At 43.0% G+C, this 23273-nt stretch overlaps 1 protein-coding gene across 2 annotated transcripts in view; it reads right to left on the bottom strand.

Annotated features, from left to right (window-relative positions):
- LOC148014908 (plasma protein) overlaps positions 1-23273 on the bottom strand; it is an 88885-nt gene that overhangs the window by 26846 nt on the left and 38766 nt on the right. For both annotated transcript variants that reach the window (XM_087665731.1, XM_087665730.1), the window contains one exon: positions 6245-6360. In XM_087665731.1, coding sequence (XP_087521857.1) covers positions 6245-6360 — 116 coding nt within the window. The remainder of the gene's footprint in view (positions 1-6244; positions 6361-23273) is intronic.

Genomic DNA, 23273 nt, shown 5'->3' with positions numbered 1-23273 from the left:
CACAGAAGGTGACTCCCAAATAGACATCTTCCCTCACATGCTCCAGTATGTCTCCCCCAAGTGTGAATTGGTAGATAGATCTAGTCACCCATGCTGCTAAAGTATTGAAAACCATGGTTTTGGTCTTCCCAAGGTTCACTATGAGGTCTTTATCTCTACAGAAGATGTGCAAAGCATCTAGATGGCACTGCAATCCCTCCAGTGAATCTAAAATGAGAACAATATCATCTGTATAAAGTAATATCGGTATCAGCACCCCTGCCAGGCTGGCTCCAGCTCCTCCTCCTTGGTCTATGTAATCAGACACTTCATCTATGTATAGACCAAACAATGTGGGTGAAAGTGGACATCCTTGTTTCACTCCTATGGTACTGTCAATCCTCTTTGATAGCCCCCCAAGTGCTCGTACATGACCTATCATTGCCTCATACAATGCATAGACACCCCATCATATACCCTCTGGTACTCCAATGTCCTGCAATCTCTGATGATGCGTGTACGAGGCACTGTATCAAAAGCTTTGCGAAAGTCTACAAAGCAATAATAAATCCTCTTGTCTCGGTTTCGGCCCTCCTCAATAATGGCTCTAAGTGTGAGAATATGGTCCAGCGTGGTATATCCTCGTCTGGAACCTGCCTGTCCTTGTGCTCTCTTGCCTTGCATTTCAGCCCACTCACTGAGTTCATGCTCCAATATAGATCCATATATCTTGACCAAAGTATGACCGATATGATATCCTGTAGTTGCTAGGAATCAGGGGATCACCATTTTTAAATAGCGGGATTATAGTATTATCTCACCAACTCATAGGGAAACGTTCACATACTGCTCTATTGAACATATGTGCTAATATGGGTGCTAATATGTCACAAGCATGTGAAAAATGTTCTGCTACTAGTCCATCTTCATCTTGTGCCCTCCCATTTTGTAATCTATAAATTGCATCCCTAACCATTTTCCATGTGAAGAATGACCACTGTGTTGGCCTACAAGCTTTTGGGGGCTGCATAGGTGGCTAACCTGGCAAGTTATACAGCTGTCTCCCATAGTCAAGCCACGCATTTGGTGATGTAATCTGTATGGGGGGTTGTCTTTCATGGAACATCTGCTTCTGCTTTCGCTAAGTAGTCTCGTTTCTTCTTCCGCACAAGGCGTTTGAAGAACGCCTTTGCTTGACAATGTGTCTGAGTGCCTAGCTCCACTTCCCTTTGTAGGCGAGCTCGTGTGACTCTACACTCATCGTCATACCAGCTATTTTGGGGAGCAGTAGATTGTGTGGGTCTACATCGAGGCAAGGTGTGTGGGAATGCATACATGGCTGATCCATGTATGGCCTCTGCTAAATCCCTTGTACATTCTTCCAACAATCTACTCAAGTCCAATGTATATAAACTGGTCTGCAAAGAACCATTGTAGATGTGTGAGGTGTCTTCTGTAAAGTAGTATTTTGGGATGTTTAGGGAGGCATGGCGTTTCATGTTTCATATGTACACAAGAGAGCATGAATGTCAAAATAGCATGATCTGCTGCTATGCCAATTGGTCTCTTAGATATCTTAAAGTTTTGGATGTCTGGTATCAATGCTGGTGAGCCTATCAAGTAGTCCACAGTACTTGCCCCTCCTTTGTGATTCCAACATGTCAAATTGTCAGATCCTGGCCATTGTGGCAGACCATTAAAGATGGCTAGTCTATGTGCACTTCCCAAAGTCAATAGGAGTGTTCCATAGGTACTCACTTCTTTATCCTGGGCTCTCCTACGTAGGCCTATTTCATCTATGTCTATCTCTTTGAACATGGCATTATCATGCATATAAAAGTCACTCTGTCTATCTCCGGTGCGTGCATTGAAATCTCCTACTAATAATATGTCCCCAATGCTAGCATATCTCATGATATCCTCATAAAGTACATCAAAGGAAAATCCATCTCGTGTGGCATAGGTAGAATTTGCAGGAGGAAAGTAGCATATTGCGATGAATATATCCCGTGGTCTTCCTGCATGTATCCTAATCCATAAATATCATGCATTATCATCTCTTTTCATTACTTGCACTATCCCTTTGAGGTCTTCCCGATATAGTATGGCCACACCTCCAAAACCCCTAGTGCTTCCTGGTTTTCTACCTGCTAGATGAAATGCACTTTCCCACCTGTATCCCCGCATGTCTGGTAGTCGGCTGCCTTTACATTGGTGTGTTTCTGTGTGCATTGCTATATCTATGTTTCGGAAGCTATCTTCAAAGTAACCAACATCCAAGTGTAGGGCTCCATTACAATTCCATATTGGCATCTGAAGTGTCTCATAGGCCTCGTACCGCCATGAAGTCCTTTTGTCAATGATGATGACTCGTCCATCCCTATAAACAGCCCACTTTCCCTCTTTGCAAGCCTCCAATACCTTGGGCATGTATTCTCTGCGATGCGCTATTTGTGTTGGGATAAGGTCCTCATCCAAATAAATCTTCTCACCCTTGAGGGCTCTCCTCTTGGAGAGGAAGGCCTTTTTTTTCTCTATGTCTCCAAAGCAAAGAATTAGAGCCTTGGACTTAGAGTTCTCTTTCCCCACTCTCCAAGCACTGACACTAGGTACGTCAGAAGCCCCAATTTTGTCAACAAGTGGACTTAGAGAGAGAGAGAGAGAGAGAGAGAGAGAACAAAATAATATTTGCATACATTAATATGCACTTATTCACCCAAAAAAAAAAGAGTAAACAAAATAAAGAGAAGCACACTGTGAGTTTTGAATTGAATTTAGTTGATCTTGGTTACAATGCATCCCTCACATTGCACATCTTTCATTTAGCTTTACTTTCCGATTTTGTTTTGCTTTAAAGCATATCACTACTAACCCTACTTTTATAGATTCTGATCTCTTTTGTAGGGTTTTGTATTTTAGTGCAAGGCTAACATGCAAGTTTGCATCAGTCCTTCCAAGGTTGGAGACATGGGATGTGCACCCTTCCTTTCTTGGTTTCATCTTCCTAGAAGATTTGCTCTTCTACCAACATGCAGGCTTCCCCTCCCAAGGCGAATCATGTAGCATCTCTCTTGATGCTATCATGAAGGTGACTTCTACCTTGCTCTTCCAGTCAGGGTGCTTCATTCTCATTTTCATCTATCTTTATGGTTCTCGACACCACATAAAGACCAACATCAGGCTCCTCTTCCTCCTTCAACCTTAACATCCAGGGTTGAGAGGAGCTTCTTACCCTTTCTTGGTATTCTACAGGATTCAACACTTATCTTCGACATCGGCCTCCCTTTCTGTTGTACCTCCCCTTTGCATTGCATAATCATTATTATCTTTATACAAGGGTGTAGCATGTACATTCTCATCATGTAGCATACTACTCTATGCATCTCATTCCATAAAGCACCCTTGGGCAAATCCTGAGTTGTCTCCACTAGCGGTTCTACACCAACTTATCACCACCTCCCCATTCTTCATCACTCTTTCCCTCGTCATCAACACCCTCGTGTGGTTGGATCAGTTTGTTTATTTTGGGATGTGTTGGATCTCACCATCTCTTTTTCTTCTCCCCACAAGGCACAATTACCTGACAGGCTGCAAACCATATCCATTCTCACCTTAAAAAAAGTTCAATGTGGTTTCTCCACCTCCGCACGTCTTGGTAGCCACTAGGTAGCCAATGAGCACCCTTCGTTCAATGCCTTGGTCTTTCTAGGGTGATCACTTGGACTCCCTTGGTAAGATAACCATCACCTTTGTAGTCTTGGTAGACCACTAGACAACCGACATACACCCTTTGTCTGATGCCTTGGTTGCTTTGGGGTGGGACGCCTTGGGGTGAAAATGGGCTTGAACTTTTCATTCCGTTCCTTTCTAGTACAAGTTTTAGGCTAGAGAGGGGATGTTGAACTAAAAATTCATTTCATACTAATTAGCTCTTTAAAACGACCCCAAAACATGTAAATTAACAAAAGTGTCATTAAACGAGGAGCGGTTCTAGAGAGCTTCTATGTCCCACATGAAAAACCCTAATTTGGAAGGATCCTTATGCATCTATAAATAGATAGGCTGTCTACCATTCACACATATCCTTGTCTTGTAGGTTTCAACGATCAGCCCTCTTCCACAAGCTGTCCGGGCCCCAATGATTGTTGCTATGTGGTCTACAAATGTCGCCCACTCTCCCACTATTGCCGATGATTAGATGCCGTCATCTTCAAGCGATTACATTGTTGTGTTTACTAGTTCTAGTCCCAAAGACTATTTTGTTCTGGTTTCCAGCCGGTTGCCCTTCCATTTCTAGCATCGACCTAATTTACGTTTGCATCTATAGAAGGTCGTTTTTTGTGTTTTCAGCACTTTTCTTCATCAACCTCTTCTCCGACTAGTTTTTAGCCTGCTGCCCTTCAATTTCCAACATCAACCTAATTTGTATTTGCATCTATAGCAAGTCGTTTTTGTGTTTTCAACACTTTTCTTCATCAGCCTTTGCTTCATTTGGTGGTTACTACACTCAAGATCCGTCTCTAGTGGACAACACACATTGACATGTCCCTTTGCCTACTCCTACGAGAGCCACCAACTACTATTGAATAGCTCTACCTTTGAGCATTTTGTATATTCTCCCATTCATTTACAACATAGATTCATAACTTCACAGTTCTTTTTCTTCTTTGTTTGTGTTTGTGTTTTTGTGTTTTGGTTTTAGGGTTTGCATGTATTGCGTAACTATCTGAGTTAGTGTTTCAGCCATGACACATGTTCATACATTTTGTGTTCTCTCTCTGCAAACCCTAAGCATATCTTCACACTTTTGCCTTTGGCACCAACTAATATCTTGGGGCCTTGCGTCCCACATTATGAAATAATTAACTTGCACCTCACATGTGCAAGTCACATTTGCACATTTGATTAACTTTTCAATAAATGCTAAGCAAGCATTAAAATTTCATGCCCTCATGACAAGCAGCCTAACAATTGGGCAACTGATTAAATCTGTAAGAGAAGTTATCCACTTGGCTGGAAAACAAGGTGGCAGCTGAGAGCAGGGTGTCAAGTGCTGGAGACAATCAAGGAAGCAATCAGCCAGATAGAAATGATAACCAGCAGCCAGGCAGCAGCTGAAAACAGCCAAACCCAGGAGCTGGCTGGACGAGTAGGCAGGCTGGATGCTGACATCCGCAATCTGAAGAAGATTGCAGCATGTGTGGACCTGCAAAAAGTTGGGCAACAGCTAGTGATGAGAGCACTTTGCTGTAGATGGGAGGTGGCAGCAGTCAATGAAGGAGCTGACAGCCACTAGAAGGTGAAGACTGAGTGGGGTGATCAAACTGCATGACCAAGATGCCGTGTGACGGAGCACACCATATATTTATAGATGAGGAACCAACCAAACTCTAGGACTTTGCTTATGGGACATAGAAACACTCTCCAGGATTACAGTTTAAGTTTTGGGGCTGTTTAAATGATCTAATTAAGGTTTAATGTGAAATGCACATTTCTAGCTTAACAAATGGGACTGCCATCCAATCTCCACAAGATGAGCTTCTTCTTGAAGAAGAGAACTCTCTTCCTGTCATCTTCGTATTGTAGGATAAGTGTTTGTGGCCATGTGAGGTCCTTCAGTACTCCATGTTGTAAGGGAAGGTGGTGACCACAACAATACTAATTACATCTTCTATTACATCGCAGTATGAGATAAAAGCACATACAACTATTACAAGGTTCCTTAGGTGAAAAGAACAATTGAGATGAAACATAATCGGTTCTTAGTCTTAGAACAATTGACATGAAAGGGTATAATTGGCTCTTGCTTTTAGATCTAAAATAGATACTAATTACATCTTCTATCACATCATAGTAGTAAGATAAAAGGACATACAATTTTAAAGGTTCCTAAAGTGAAAAGAACACTTGAGATGAAACATAATTGGTTCTTAGTCTTAGAACACTTGACATGAAAGGGTATAATTGGCTCGTGGTTTTAAATCTAAAATAGCCCGCCAACCATAAACTAAATTGGAGCTCTTTGAAAAGCTTCAGAAACCCATAAGAGACAACAAAGAGCATCTAATTGCGCCTATGTTTAAATAGGAAATCAACTTTTAGTTGCTTCTGGTAAACGAAGAGCATTTAGTTGCACGTATGGTTGATAATGGTTACGCCTTATACTACCCTGCTAATCAATGTAAAATGGCACCAGGAGTTGCCACTAGATCTCCGTACAAATGAAAATAAAAGAGGAGGGAAAAGAGAAGGTAAAGACACATACCTGACCAAAGCATTGACAAATACCACTCGCAATTTAATGAAATCCTTTGGCAAGGTGACACCTCTTCTAGATATGTACTCAATGAGAGTGTTGGCTTTTTCATGAAGCTGTATCACCTGATCAAATAAATAGATACTATGATGTGAAAGGATCGACTACAGCACACGAGAAAAGGTCTATCTAGCAGCTCTTTTTGGTCTCAATAGATTTGGAAAGATTCATAAATTTTCAAAGCACAAATTACTTTTTCCCCCACAACATTGTTCATCACTCTGTAAATATAGCTATTCTGTGTTTTCAAGACTAAAGCTTTTGACATCCAAGCCGCCTCTCCTCCAAGCAATACTATTGACCACTGATATCTCATACTGCCTTTTCTTCCAATGCAAAGAAACATCTCAACAAAAACCCTCAAGCTAAAATACAAAGTACTAAATACATCTCATGAAGGACGAGGAGGCACATCATAAATGTAAGAGATGCTAGGAATAGGTGTCTAATATGCTAGGGGAGTCAGGGACATGGCCAACCTAAGGACTAAACAAGGGGTTAAGAGAATAAGTGAGGTTTAGACTTCATGCATGAGATAAGATAGCATATGATTGCAGTGAACAAAAAGGCAGGTAGAGAAAAATCAATTGCATGCAGAGGAAAAAAGAGAGGCTACAGTAAGGAAACACCAATCTCGAGGCTAAGAGAGAAAAAGGAGAAGTTTAACATCATGCATGGACTGCATGGTCAACAGATGAGCAAAGATATGGATGCTTAAGAAATGGATGTATGGTGCGTGTACCAGGAGTTGAAACTTGTGTGGTGGATGATTGAGTTGAGTTTTTTGTGTGTGGCAGAATCCATCTTGCATCTTTATCTCTAATTTCATCTTCTTGGATCAGTTCAATTCAGTTGTACCTCTGATCAATTATTATACTTCTGATGGTATATTCAATGACAGTTGATCTGCCTACGATTCCCTCTGGGGGATCCTATTCTGTATTGTCTGATCCAGCTTGTGTTCTTTAAGCTCATGACGATGAGAGCTTTTATGTCTATTAGAGCTTGAGACATTTTGTCTGACATCTCTTATAGATGCAGTAGTATATGCACTTGCAAGCATATTAGATGCTCTCTTTCTGAACTGAGACTTTTGTTCTCTTTGATCAGTCTGGTGTATCTCATGCTCCTAATAGTGAAATTTTGTCATGTATATCAATGATCCATGGTTTTGTTTGGATCAATAAGACAAAGATGCAGGTTTATACATTCCACGACTGACTGCAGTAAATCCTGGAGCAAGATATCTCTCAAGTGGCACATAAAAATAGAATTGTTTCAACTTAGAAGGTCATATGAAATATCAAAATAGAGGATCTAATGTTGGTTGCAGTCAATAAGTAGGATTGAGACGCTCTAGAGCTACAAAGTTATATAATGGGTAGTCACAAGTGATTAGCCAAGGTGTAAATTCAGTTTCATGGTTGGTCTACTTTGGTTAGTCATCTAGCATCCGTAGCCTTGATCTTTCTTGACAAGATCTTTTAGGTGGAGTAGTGGACTCCTCTTGTTGGGGGACAGCTCTCTAAGCATAAAAGTGAGGTTCTAGATTTGTAGCGTAGGAGGATGTAGAGGTGGTGTCATTGGTGGTTGGTTGAAGGGGGTAGAGAGAGCTCTAGCCTACTCTATCCTCTTGTTATCTGCCAGTGTGTTTGCACTAGAGGCTAGTTCCCAATTACTCACAGCATTTGGTGCCCCTATTGAGGAGGGATCCAGGGATCAGTGCTTTTGGGTCCTTGAAGTCAAGATTAAAGCCCCATTTGGATTTCGGCTCAAGCTTCAAGGTAGGTATGGGAGATGTGATCCAGTTTAAGAAGTCTGAGAATGAAGAATATTGTCTAGTAGTTGAGAAGGATTGAGTTTATGCTGTGAATTCTAACACAGATATAGGTGAGTGTAAGGCAAGGTTGATGGGTTTGTTGTTGGAACAGGAAGCCAGAGATTGGTATGAGGAGATGTTGGATGATGCTACCAAGGGTAGTTAGCCTACATTGATTGTGGCCTTGCAGAATCAGTTTGCAAGAAGAGAATGGGTGGAACACACATGGGAGGAAGTGGATAGGTTAGAGCAAGAAAATCTAGTGGATGTGCAGCAGCATGCTACCAAATTTAAAGTCTTTGAAGGAAATTAGAAAGACTGGCAAGTCTGCTCAGTGTAAACATCAAGAAGGATAAGTTTGTGGCTTCATTTCACCCAAGAATTAGAAGGAAGCTCATGACCAAGGATCCAGCTATTATGAGGTTGCCAAAAGAACTGCTATAGGAAAGTGGAAGAAGAGAAGACAAAAACATTGAAACCAAGGAGAAAGAGATGAGTGTATACAGCTCCAAGAGAGAGGTTCCCGCCCCATTGCAGGTACATATGGAGGATCAGAAGATGCAGGTGCAGGTTAGGAGTGAAGCACCCATTAAAGGGCCTTGAGCAGAGTTGGCAGCTGATATTAATGGACCTACTGGGCAGTTGTGTAATCTCAGTTTGGCCATGCAAGCTATTTGGCAAGAGTTTGTAGTAACAAAATCAAAGAAGAGAGGAGCCATAGAGAAATAGGATGGCTCAATGCTTGAGCTCCAGAGAGAGGATGAAACCACCCTTCCTTCTCGGATAGGGTGGTAATTAACCTGATTTAGCAGCAATTACAACACGCAATAAATTCAAATTCTGAAATCAATACTTTACCAGTTAGAACATGGATATCCAACACCCACTTGGGCCCAGAACTGGTGCCCCTTTTGGTATTTCTTTACCTTGTATTGCTCAAATCTATAGTACACTAAGATATAGGCTGATCTCTCAAAAAATCTGGGATCCTTGTGGCTGAAGCCTGAACCTAGTGTTGTAGATGATGAGGACTCATCGATATAAAGTCCTTACCCTTTTGCTTTGTTTGTCCCTTCCCCTTTCACAATGCAGCTGATGTCTTGCAATCCATCCAGAGATGTCTCTTCTTGCCACAATGATACCACTAATGCTTCTTCTGCCATACATCACCCCTCTCTAAAGCTCGAACAATGAGAGTAGCTAGAGAAACATCCTTACCGAAACCTAAATCTGAACATAGCAAGTCTCCAATAGAACATTGATAGATGAGTAAATAATCCTGGCATGCTGATCACTAGTAGTAGAATCCAGAGGAGCCGTGATGATGGAGATACAGAGAAGATAAAATGAACCAATGGATAGTGAGGAATAGATGTGTGCCAAGATGTCAAACTCACACTGGTTCAAGAGTTCAAGTACTAAAGAAGCACATAGAGAATAGATCAATAGTACATAGAGTGTGGTGTATGGAAACAAGACAACTGAATACTTGAGAACCCTCTCTAAAGTTCAGCAGTGATCACAACACAAGATGACTGAGGCACAGAGAGAGAAAAATCAGATCAATAGGTGAAAAGCCACAAAAACACAGGCAGGAAAGTGCAAAACACAAAGTTTGCAGCCACAAGAGACAAATACCAGCCTGAAAACACTGTCACCCAGCCCTGCACAGGAGCAGAAATAGAAAATGCAGATGTTGATGCCCAAAATGCAGGCAGAGGCAGCATTAAATGCAGTCATCCTGCAGTAAAACAGGTCGTCTCAGCCCTGCAAACACAAAACACAGATTTCTGAGCAAAAGTTGGTATAACAGGCCACTTTGGCTGTTGAAGGGTCGCCCAGTCTGAAAAATAGTCACAGCTGACCTGAAAGGGGTAGATCAATGACAGATAGTAGAAACACTACAGGATCTAACATGGACGTCTCAGATCATGTCAGAGGTGGGTTCAGCAATGGAAGCTTGAGAACCTGCTATAATAGACCGCACAACAAACACAATAGAGAAGAAAAACACTGTGAAGAAACAAGAACACTGTAAAATAACCTAGAAGAAGAATGCTTGGGGAAAATCCATACGCCAAGACGAGACAATACAGAAACAACAGTGAGTCACACCCATTATGAGCATGCTTTCCGATGTGGCTGAGAAACCCTAATTTCTGCAGACATTAGGGTTTCAAACAGCAAATGCACCATTATCCATCTCATATCTGCAGATATGACTGAGAATTTTACAGGAGAGAGAGAAGATATGCTGAGGAGAGAGAAATTTCTTCGATCAGGTGCTAAATAGGAGATCGAGCTGCTGCCACCTGCTGTAGACTGCAATAAATGCAATCGCCTGATGTCCCAAGGCCTAGCAATGCCGTCGCCTGATGCTGGTCTGTCCATGGAGCTGTCACCTGATCATTGCAAGTGGCAGCTAAGGATCACCACAGCAGCAGGCGATGAAGCTTCCTAGCTGCTCCACCACCGCCTTGCACCAACATTGCCAATCTTTGGCATTTGCTCATACAAAGCACCACAAAGCAGACTGCATTTCAGCTGCTTCTCTAGTCTACACCCTGCACCCAACTACACTTGCTCTCCCCAAATTTCTGCTCAGTGCAAACTCTCTGCCCAACTCCACCAGGTTTCAACTCGCTATAGGCTATTGTGCAAGTTGTCCCAACCAGATCATCAGCAAGCTGCCAGTCCCTCCGCCCCCCTTCTCTCTCTCTCTCTCTCTCTCTCTCTCTCTCTCTCTCTCTCTCTCTCTGACCAATTTGGTCTTTAGTAGACATCAATAAATTTTCTTTTTTTTCTTTCTTTCTAAGGGTGGGTTGAGATGGTGAAGAGAAACATAAAGGAGGTTAGAAGAGGTGCACATCATCAACACCACTCTTCAAGACGAGAAGATGAGGCAAGCAAGAAAAATAAATGTGAGGGTAAACAGTATACCAAAGAAAGAGGATTCATCATTTGAAGAGGATAGCAAAAACCTATGCATACACTTGGGATATAAAGAAGGAGACCCACTTCCCTTTGCCAAGGCCTAGAGGGCCAAGAAAGAACCACAAAACTACACGCATGTATTGAGGCTCCAAGATGAGACAACAACGATGACCTTCATGAAGAAGAAAACCATACTAAGTGGACTCTCAAGGGGCCCCATTTATATAGATGATGATTTTGACCAAGATACAGGTGGAGCATGTCGAGCTAAAAATGCATTAGCTTTACTTAAACAGCCCCAAAACTTGATTAATTAATGAAGAAACCTAGTTAATTTAAAAGAAACACGATCCTAGAGAGTTTCTATGTCCCATAAGCACAAACCCACTTGGGAGGGCCCAAACTTTCTATAAATATGTATGCTATCCTCCATTTAGTCAATAATCCCATTTTTGCAAATTTCACGAGTTTCAGCTTGCTGCCCACACGCCGAAGCTGTCCATTGTTATCTACATCAGTTGGCGCCTAATTTCCAGCCCTCTTCATGCAGTTTGGAGCTGATCCCAGCCAGGCAGCTGCTGTTCCTGCGCAGACCTGCTGCCGTACAGCCTGCCACATTATCACAGCCCTGCGTTTGCTTCATGCAGGCTGTTGCCCAGCTGCTGCAGCTGTCGTTTGGCAGTTTTCTCTCTCCTCCAGCTGTCACCCAGCTCCTACAGGCTGTCGCCAGGCTGTCCTGCCTGCATTTGGCAGTTTTCTCTCCTGGAAGCTGTCCTGCCTACGTTTTCATTTCTTCTCTCTCCTGCATTCTGTGTTTTTAGTTTTTCTCTCTCCTCACTACCGTCAAGATCAAATCCAGGTTCTCACTGCTGTGTTTGCTGATGTTTGACATTCTGAGGCTGCCTTGCTGGGATTTGGGATCCGTTCATAGTACGACACACTCTCCAACTCATTACCCCTGCCCTGATCCTTGAGATATAGGAGTTCGAGGTTCAGTATTCATTCACTGCTTAGTGGTTTGCTGCATGAGCATCGTATATTCAGTAGTTATATAACTCCAATTATTTTTTGTATTCATGCCTCTGAGTTACCCTAACCCTAATTGAGTTCTTTTATCAGTCTGTGCTTTGTCGTACGATTGTTATTTGTGTTTCTGTGTCAGAGTATTTCTTTACATGGTATCAGAGTGTGATACTATCTGAGAAACCTAGGCCTTTGATCTAAAAACTCTCCGCAAGAGGCAAGAACAATAGTAGGTTCAAATGACTTCGAACACGTCAACACCAATTCAGCCTCCAGAACAACCTATGCCAAGAACCGAGCAAGAGTTGGGTAGAATAGCTTGCTCCACAAAGTTCCGACATGGTGGAAGACACTTCTGACAACATGGAAGAAAGGCTATACAAGCTTTCCACTGAAGAATATCGTGTGATCATGGACTTTAGACGAAAAAAAATTAAGAAGCTCAATCGAAGGATTGCCCTTCAGAAGAAGCTACTCAATGAAGGTATACATGAATTTCTCTCTTCAGATGTTGTGCATAAATCTGATAATATTGCAGGGCCGTCGAGACCTCCCTCAAGGATAGGCCATTGGAGAAAGAGATCCGGAGTATCTTCCATTCTTTCATCCTCTTCCATCCACTCCAGTGCAAGGTACTTTAGATTCGTCTTTTACCTCTTCTACTTTGCAATATACTGATAGAAATCATGAGGAAGATAGAGTACAATCAGTTGACTACGGAAAAGGTTCTCTTGAGGACCAATTCTTGTATGTTAACACACGTCGTGGGGATTATAAGAAAAAGTCATGTACCTCTTTTTCTAACCTTTCTTCTTTTCAGTTTACTTCTCAAAATCAGAATGAATTTGGTGTTCCTATTTCTACATTGCATGGTGCATCATCATCATCATCATCATCATCATTTCATTGTCAATCATTAAATGGTAAAAATGAACAAAATGCATCTGCACCTTTCACACCACAAATTCAAAACCCACCCATCCCACCACATTTTTCCATTGCTTCCCCACTTCCCTTCACACCATTTATATTCCCCTATCAAACACCTCATGTTGTACATCACACCGCATCAGGGGGTTATGGAAACATAGGCATTGCCTTTAGGACCTCATCCTTTTCTCCATCGGGTGGTGTTCCGCCTACTTCTCACACACTTTTGGGATCATTGCAACCTAGGTATCCCCCTCAGTCTCTCCCAAGTGTGGATCAGTTGGTACCACAGCTTGCCTCTATAGCATTAACTAGCGGACCTCCTAGTCATTCTGTTGTGCCCCAACCAAGCTTTGGACAGGGCTTTTGTGTCCCAATGCCTCCACCTCCATCGGCACCTTATGGAAACATTCATGTTCCAATGTCTCTGCATCAATTGCCGCTCACTGGACACTCCTAGTCTATTTCTGCCTACCCACCTTTTTCCCTTCCTCCTTCCTATCAACCCACTCCATTACCACCCTCTTACCCTCCCCATCCATCCTATCCCACTTTCGTGACACCTCATGGTTCCACCTCATCTTCTGCCAAGCATACTTTCAATGATAAAACTTGTTTTCACGTGTCAAACTTTACCACTTGGTCGAACTTGATGAGACATGTCCTTGACTCTCAGAACCTATGGGATCTTATGCAAGGGTTGCAACCCCAACCCGATCCCGCACTTGTTCCATATGAGGTTGTCTGCTCATAGAAGGCTAGGAATGCCTTCACTATTGTCAAGTTGATGCAAGGCTTATTGCCTCAGTTTCATTCTCAGCTTCAGCATTTTGACTTAGCGTCAGAGCAATGGGCACACTTGACTAACCGCTATGCGGCTCGAGATAGGACCCGTCGTATAAATCTTGGCCATGAGCTCCAACTCTTTAAAATCACTGACTGGGATGACTTGAAAGTCAAGTTGGCTGAGTATTGGCAACTTCTTGCCGAATTCTCCACTATGGGAACTCCCAAGTCCTTTGACGATCAAGTCACAATGTTTTTGAACAAACTCCTTAGGAAATACTCCAATTTTGTGGAAGGTATAGTTTCAAAGCCTACCGTGCCTGCTTTCTATGAATTTGAGTATCAGTTGTTGCGTTACACACGGTTGGTCAATCAATTTCATATGAAATCTTCCTCAGAGGGGACTCTTGTTGCTCATTCACAGAAGGGGTAACAAGGGAAGGGCAAACAAAATCCAACCTCCACTCAAAATCAAAAACAAAATCAGTCCAAGGAATCACAAGGAAACTCCTAGTCACAACTCAAACAAGGGTGGCAGAATGTACCTAAAAAGAATAGGTATTGTCAACATTGTCGAAAGTCTGGTCATTTTAACAACGAGTGTCGCTCAAAGGCCAAAGGCATAGCACCCAAATCTAAGTCTCAGACCCCCGCCCCTCAGTCGGGCAACCCCCAACAAGGGAGGCAAGGTGATGGCAAGGGGCAGTTTAAAGGTCAAACTCATACTACCACCGCTCAACCATCTCCGTCGACAACATTCTCAACTCCAGAGGGATTGTCTGACTGGTCTACAGAAGCTCACATTGTCTCCATAGAGATATCAGATGCGAGTCTCGTCCATATTCGTGAGTTGCCTCTCGAGACGAGGTTACCGCAGAGGCCCACTCATCACAACCAAGCACTTTAACTCCTGTTTGGATTGTGGACAGTAGAGCTACACACCATATGGCTCCTATAGAGGACATTTTCCATACACAAGCCCCTACAACCGAGCAGGTCCGCGTAGGAAACAACTCCTCGGTCAAGATTCAGGCTCAAGGTAGCATCAGTTTTGCCACTGACAAGAGTCCAAATCTTGCTTCGCTGGACAATGTATACCATGTCCCCCAGCTTGGGGTGAACTTGTTATCTGTTCAGCAGGTTTGCCGGTTGGGGCGAGCAGTTTTCTTTACAGCGACCACAGTCGAGATCCTTGACTCTCAAATTGGTTTAGTTATTGCTCACAATGAGGCACAACCTAATGGCCTTTACTACATGACACACTTTCTGACCGAGCCGACAGCCGAGGGCTCCGTGTTCCATAACTTCCAAGCATTAGCAACATCTCGAGAGCCTACAAACAATGAGCATTTTTTGCACTTTCGCTTAGGGCATCTTGGTTATGACTCTCTTTATGAGTTATCCCGCCGTCAGTTGGTTGAGGGTCTTCCCTGCCTAAAACTAGCTCGCAATGTCTGTAAAGCTTGTCAGCTCTGAAAGCATCACCGTACCCCATTCCCTCAGCAATCCACACATCGTGATGAGGAGCCTCTCAAATTAATTCATGTTGATCTTTGTGGGCCGACATCCAATGCCGCCTTAAATGGCACACCGTACTTCTTTTTGATAGTGGATTATCATTCTAGATACATGTGGGTGTACTTCCCCAAGCATAAGTCAGATGCTTTCACATATTTTTATGCTTAGGTGCTGCTGGTTCATAACCAGACTGGTCGTCGTGTTGGTTGCATGAGGAGTGATAGCGGTGGTGAGTGTATCTCCCATGAGTTTTCTAAGTTTCTACTAAAGCATGGCATCTCTCGCCAGCTCACCTCTACTAACTTCCCCTCTCAGAATAGATTCGTAGAGCGAAGGAACCAGACAGTCATAGAAATGGCACGCTCTATGGTGTTCGCAACAGAGCTTCCTAAGCGCCTTTGGATCGAGGATATTAACACTTCGGTGTACATCCTCAATCAATGCCTGACTGTGGCTCTTCTTCAGAAGACCCCGTACGAGGCATTTTTTGGCTCTTGACTTATCGTTTCCCACTTCAGAGTCTTTGGGTATCGTGCCTACACATACACACCTGATGAGAAGATAGGAAAGCTCACTCTCCGAGCTGATCTCCTTATTTTTGTCGGATATTCCTCTAAAGTGAAAGCCTATCATTTTTTCGATCCTCGAACAAACAAGGTGATCATTAGGAGGGACGTCGTTGTTTACGAGAGGGATATTGTGCAATCCTTTGCACTGGATTCAAATCCTATTTCTCCTTCCACATCATCGGAGATCGTGCCTACTAAGCCTGGTCTACTTCCCACTCCTGACATTACTGTAGATTCTTCATCTCCTAGGCCCTACCACCGGATTCCACTCCAGAGGGACCTAGAAGATCTGCCCAGTTTGCTCCTCAAGCTTCATTTGCATCGTTGTTTACACCCGGTTATATAGCACATTCTTAACCAAGGACACATAGTCCTTTCATTCTTCCAAACTGAGCATGGATCCTAATTTTATTGGATGTGAATCATTCAACATACCAAGGTCTAACTCAAATACATCTATATCTATCCTCTCTTAAGCCTCCATTGGCTCATTCAAAGTTACTTTGTAGATATCCTCTGTAGTGGACCCCTCGTCCTCAATGGTGAGAGGCCATGGAGAAGGAGCTAGAGAGTATTGACAGAAATGAGACTTAGACATTGGTGGATCGTCCAAGCCACAAGAAAGTCATCGGGACAAAGTGGATTTTTAGAACCAAGCTAAAAGCTGATGGACTTTAGATAAGTACAAGGCTTGCCGTGCAAGGGTTTCGACAAAAGCATGGCATTGAATATGAAGAGACCTTTGCTCCTACTGTGCGGTTGACTGCGGTTAACATCTTTCCGGTTGCTTCTCGTACTAGCCGCTCATTACAGTTGGCCGATATATCATATGGACGTCAAGAGTGCCTTCCTGAATGGTTATTTGGAGGAGAAAGTCTATGTGAAGCAGCCACCGGGCTTTCCTTCAAGGAACCCGAGGGATAAGGTATTCCACTTTGCAGAAAGCTCTTTATGGGTTGAAGCAAGCAACGCGATCTTGCTTCCATAGGATGGATGAGTTATTACGGACTCATGAATACCATTCTACTCCTTGTTGGGAATACATGGCCATCGTGCCTTTTACATGTGCACGGGTGTGAACACATCCTTAGCACATTTGTACTTTCATATATATATCTATCTAAAAACCTAAAGCGGTACACTCTCGATTGTACCCACAAGTCGTGCTCACTCTCCTCGCTACTCTGCATTCTCTCTCTCTCTCACTCTCTGTCTTTCTGCTCCTAACAATCACTGCGTGTCTCGATCCCTGCACCTCCAAAGCTCAACAAACTGGTACCAGAGCGGCAAGGAGTGCACGTTTCTCGAGATGAAGCAGACGGCAAGTGTTGCAGGAGTCCCAAGTGGGCTCAACGAGTAGCAGTTGGCAGGTGCAGAAGAGTCGCAGGCAGGTTCGTGTGTAGGAGAGGCAGGCGACAAGTGCAAAAGAGGCAGTGGACTGGTTCAAAGCTGCCAACAAGACAGCAGCTGACGACACGCAATCAGCGTGGCAACTGCACATGGCAGGTAAGTCAAACGAGCTGACAACATCATGCCAGTTGAACAACGCCACGGCTGTACTAACAAACGAGCAAGGGCCACACGACGAGCGTCTGTGTCACGCGACTCCATGGCCCGCCACAGACGGGGGACAATCAGTCTGCGATCTGCACGGGGTAAACGGACCCCCCTCTTCCCATCACAACTTTTAAAAATCAGATTTTTTAAAGGAAAAAGAAAATCTTATTTATCTCCTTTTCCCTCTGACGGGGTTTCACTCATGGAGAGACAGCTTCCAGATCTGTGCAATCTTGGCCTAAAAGTTTAGGGCTTTTCTCGGATTTGGGGACCTTAATACAGAACTGGACAATCTAACTCAAAAATTGCAAAATCGGTAGACATTTACCTAGGAATTTTGGGGCTTTTCACATTTTAGTGAAATTTTTTCAGTTTTACTAAAACTTATGCACACCGGACCCCAGAAATTTAGGGATTTGATCAGATTTGGTGCGAGCAAGACAAAACAGTGATATCTGTCTCAGAAATTGCAAGGTTTTGTGACTTTGCCTCCAACATTTGGGATTTTTCATGTACATGCAAGAATTGGGCTGAAATTTACCAAATTTGTCGACATTGATGCACATTGGACCCTGTGCAATTTGGGGCTTTCGCTGTTTGGGCAAAATTTGTCCGCCATTTGGTCATCTTATGTACATGCAGGTTTAATCCCATGCAATTTGGACACCTAGCACTTGAAAAAATTTGGGGGTTTTGCCGAAATTGCTCTATTTTGGCAAAATTGGCTTGTTCTATACATGTCAGAGACAATGCAAATGTATGGTTGATGCTTTGAGCACAAAATTTTGGGCTTCTTTGACCGTGCATGTCAAATTTAAAGCCCATGGGTACATGTACAAAATAAATTGCAGCTAAAATTTGGGACTTCCCATGTAATGTGATGTATTTGCCCTTGGAACAGCTGTAATCAGTTGTGGAATGTTGTAGCACATGGTTGGTGCTTCTGAAAATTTACTTACAGATCTGAAATATCTGCTTCTACATGGTCATTTATTGCTGATTGGTACTTGTTTGTACCTTGGTCCCTTGTGTGACAATTTGGGCCTGCATTTGCTGAATTTTTTGGTCACTTTTGGGCTGAAAATCATGGCTGGTAGTAGTGACAGCAGTAATCTCATGCATATTAAGAAGCTTGGAGCACATAACTTTGCAGTCTGGCGAAAACAGTGCTACAATATCCTGTTGCAAAAGGAATAGGCAAAGCCGATTAAGACCAAAGGGGCAAAACCCACAGACATGGAACAAGAAGATTGAGATGAGTTAAATGAGCTTGCACGCTCAAACATCAGGCTATCGATTTCTGATGCCTTGTTGTTTAACATTGAAGGTTTGGATTCTGCATATGCTATTTGGACTAGATTGGAAGAATTGTATGCACAGTAGACTGCTGCAAGCAAAGTGTATTGGCTGAAAAAGCTTATGGATTTGCGTATGAAAGAGGGTACAGCAATGTCTACTCAATTGAGTGAGTTTAACTCCATTTTCAGCCAGTTGGTTGCCTTAAATTTCTTGATTGATAAAGAATTTAAGGCTACGTTCTTGCTTTGCACTCTACCTGAGAGTTGGGATACATTCAGGACTGCTATGAGCAATTCTAATGCGATCCTTTTGTATGCTGATGTAGAGAGTGCTCTACTCATGGAAGAAATGAATCGGCAGAAAAATGCATTTAGTTAGTCTTCCAGTGCTTTGCATACTAGAGGCAGATCATTGAAAAAAAGGCAAATCTGATAGCAAGGGACACAGTAAATCACATGGCAAAGATATTGAATGCCATCATTGTGGCAAGAAGGGTCACTTTAAACGTGACTGCTATACATGGAAGAAAGAGAAAGGAAATGGCAAGAAGACAGATGATAGCAAGGAAGAGAAGAAAGAGAGTCAGCCTAAGAAGAGCAGTGTCAAAATTGAAGAAGTGAATGTAGTCACTCATGACAGTGACAGTGGGAATGACGTACTCTTTGTCTCATCGCACTTTTGTGCACATGCTTTACTTGCAGATACAGATGATGACATGCATACTTGGATTTTAGATTCAGGTGCTTCCTTTCATGTCACCCCTCATCATGAGTGGTTCTCTGACTATACAAGGGGTCGACATGGTGTTGTCCATCTTGGGGACAACACCATGTCGACCCCAAGATACTGGCAGTGTGTAGTTGTAGTTTCAACATGGCTCTGTCTTCACACTTCAGCATGTACGGCATGTACCTCAGCTCAAGAAGAGCTTGATTAGCGCAGGGCATCTAGATGACAATGGATTTCATACCACTTTTGGTGATGGGAAATGGAAGATCTATAAGGGATCTAGAGTAATTGCCAGAGGGTATAAAAGTGATACCTTGTATCCTCTCCATGTATCTAGTGTGAGTGATCATGTTGTTGTCGTGGCCGAGCAGCCAAGTGTTGCTTTGTGGCATGGCAAGTTGGGACACGAGTCAAATTAGAATGAAAGTGCTTTCTCGTTTGGGTTACTTGCCTAGTCTTCGTTATGCTGATTTTGAGCATTGTGATCATTGTGTTTATGGTAAACATGCACAGACGTCTCATAAAAAGTCTCTTTCACTGAAATCTTCTCCTCTAGAGTTAGTACATTCAGATGTATGTCAAATGCCACAATTATCTTTAGGAGGAAAGAAATATTTTGTCACCTTTGTCGATGATGCTACATGGAAAAAGGTATGGGTTTATCCTATTCGTAGCAAGGATTAAGTGCTTAACAAGTTTAAAAAATTCTTAGCATTGGTTGAAAATCACACTGATAAGACACTTAAGTATCTTCTCTCTAACAATGGTGGGGAATATGTGTCCAAGGCCTTTCAGGCATTTTGTGACAGCAAAGGGATCAAGAGGGAGCTCACTGCCCCTCATAATCCACCCCAAAATGGAGTTGCAAAGCGTATGAATCGGACCATACAAGATAAGGTCCGTACGATGCTGTCTCATGCTGCATTACCCCTTGGTTTTTGGGCAGAGGCTGTTATGACAGCCATACACTTGATTAATTGGTCACCAAACAGGTCTTTTGGGGGGGGGGATGATGTTCCTCAAGAAGCGTGGTCGGGCAAGCCACTTTCATATGCTCACTTGAAAGTGTTTGGCTGCGAGGCTTCTGTGCACATTCGTAAAGAAAAACGCAGTAAACTCGAGCCAAAGTCCCGTAAATGCATTTTCCTAGGATATGGTGATGAGGGTGAAATGGGGTATAGATTAAGGGGTCCTGAGAAAAGGAAAGTAGTACGCAGCAATGATGTTATCTTCCATGAAGATCTCATGCATAAACAGCCCGGAAAGACTGAGGAGGTCCGTAGGGTTGTATTCCGGGAAGAAATACCTTTTGGACAGCAAAATGTGCCCGCTATACAGAAGCAAATACCTGCTGTAAATGAACCTGCAAATGCAGAAAATAATGTTGGAAATGAACATCCAGCTATTGCCCATGATAATGAGCCACTATATGTGCAGGAACAGCCAGGACAACAAGCTGTTAATACTGATTTGCAGGCTGAAATGCCAGGACAGCAAGCTGAAAATCCTCAACAACCAGCAAACAATGATCATTGGGTTAGGAGATCGTCTAGGGCTACTAGACAACCTGATAGATTCATTCCTGGTCTAAACAATGTGGCTGATTATATCATGTTGACAGACTGTGGTGAACCATTTTGCTTCAAGGAAGCAATGGACATACATGACAGCAAGAAATAGTATAAAGCCATACTGTCAGAGATGGAATCTCTTGAGAAAAATGGCACTTGGGACTTGGTGCAGTTGCCTAAAGGGCAGAAAACCCTTCAATGAAAATGGGTTTACAGATAAGGTCAATTTTGGTTCCTCACCAAAGTACAAAGCAAGATTGGTTGCGAAGGGATACAAGCAGGAACATGGAGTTGACTTCGATGAGATCTTCTCTCCTGTAGTCAAGATGACTACATTGAGAACCATTTTGGGCTTGGTTGCAGCTGAAGATATGGAGCTCATACAGATGGATGTAAAGATTGCAAGCTTTGCCTTGATGTCTGCTAGGGCAGCAAAATTTGAGTTTGTGATGAGTAAGTCGTCAATGTATAGCAGGATATAGTTAACCCCCTTTGCAGTAGATCGAACATATAAGTTCGGGTCATAAGGGATGTTGAGCTTCGAGGGCGTGGAGATCGAGACATGCAATGATTGTTAGTAGCAGAAAGATAGAGAGTGAGAGAGAGAGAGAGAGAATGCACAGTAGTGAGGAGAGTGAGCATGACTTGTGGGTACAATCGAGAGTGTACCGCTTTAGGTTTATATATATGAAAAAACAAATGTGGTAAGGGTGTGTTCACACCCATGTACATGTAAAAGGCATGATGGCCCTTTATTCCCAACAACCTCCCACCTAAAGGCAATGTGCCTTAAGAGGAGAAAAGAATCAGCGAAGTCTAGGTATATACAAGGATGAAGTACATATATCTATCCAACTCCCATCATCTGTTGGCAATGAGCAAACCGCTCTGTTAGAAGACCCTTCGTGAGAAGGTCTGCAGGATTATCATCTGTATGCACTTTGACAAGCTCAATGCTCTTGCTGTCAAGTACATCTCTAATGAAGTGTTACTTCACCTATATGTGCTTCGTCTTTGCATAAAAGACGGAATTCCGTGCTAGCATGATAGCACTCTGACTATCACAATGGAGAACAAGTAACTCTGTAATGACAAGCTCTCCCACTAGACATGAAAGCCATAAAGCCTCCTTGCATGCCTCAGTGACAGCCACATACTCTGCCTCTGTAGTAGACAATGCAACACACTTTTGTAGCGTGGAGATCCAAGAGATTGCTCCTCCTGTAAAGGTAAACACATACCCAGAAGTGGACTTTCTGCAATCTGCATGACCAGCATAGTTTGCATCCGTAAAGCCAACAACAGATGCGAGGACACTATCCAAGTGACACTGTTGCATTGCATCTTGCGTGGGCATGACATCTTGCATCACCCTTTGCATTACCCCATGCATTGGCATTTTGTTCACGTAAACATGCATCTATGCACATTTATCCCTTTTCAGTCTTTTGGAGTGGTCGACTTTGGATCCACCATATTCGTGGCATTCCCCATGGCAGTCTCCAAGGCAATTTTTCCTTAGCTTGCTTGCCTGCTTTGCTTGTCTTGCTTACTTCACATATTTGCTATATCCACACCTTAGCCTTATTCTTCTTCACCGACACCCAATAATGGTAGGGATAGTATGCTTGTTTTATGAAGGTCTTGGGTCTGACCATTCTTTATCCTTCTTCCGTTTGGGGCACGCATACTCAAAAGGACGAAAACTGATTTAGACCCCCACTTAATGCTAAATTTATCAAATTTAAAAAAACAAAAAATAGTCCATAGCCGATTCCATTCGCCTTTGTAGGGCTTGGTAGGCCACTAGGCAGCCAATGTGCACCCTTTGTCCAATGTCCTATCCCCTCTGGGGTGATCACTTGGGCTCCCTTGGTAAGATAACCATCGCCTTTGTAGTCTTAGTAGGCCACTGGGCAACCGACGTGCACCCTTTGTCCGATGCTCTAGTTGTTTTGGGGTGGGGCACCTTGGGATAAAAGATCTTTCTCGTGGCACCATTGTTGGGCCTGAGAGGGGGTGTTTAGCTAAAAGTGCATTAGCTTTACTTAAACAGCCCCAAAACTTGATTAATTAATGAAGAAACCTAGTTTATTTAAAAGAAACGTGATCCTAGAGAGTTTCTGTGTCCCATAAGCACAAACCCACTTGGGAGGGCCCAAACTTTCTATAAATATGTATGCCACCCTCCATTCAGTCAATAATCCCATTTTTGCAAGTTTCCGGTGTTTCAACTTGCTGCC

Source organism: Lygodium microphyllum, chromosome 24, assembly GCF_053477565.2.
Source record: "Lygodium microphyllum isolate KBCC chromosome 24, Lygodium_microphyllum_v1.1.10, whole genome shotgun sequence".
NCBI classification, from domain to species: Eukaryota; Viridiplantae; Streptophyta; class Polypodiopsida; order Schizaeales; family Lygodiaceae; genus Lygodium; species Lygodium microphyllum.
This window is presented reverse-complemented; position numbering and strand designations above follow the sequence as displayed.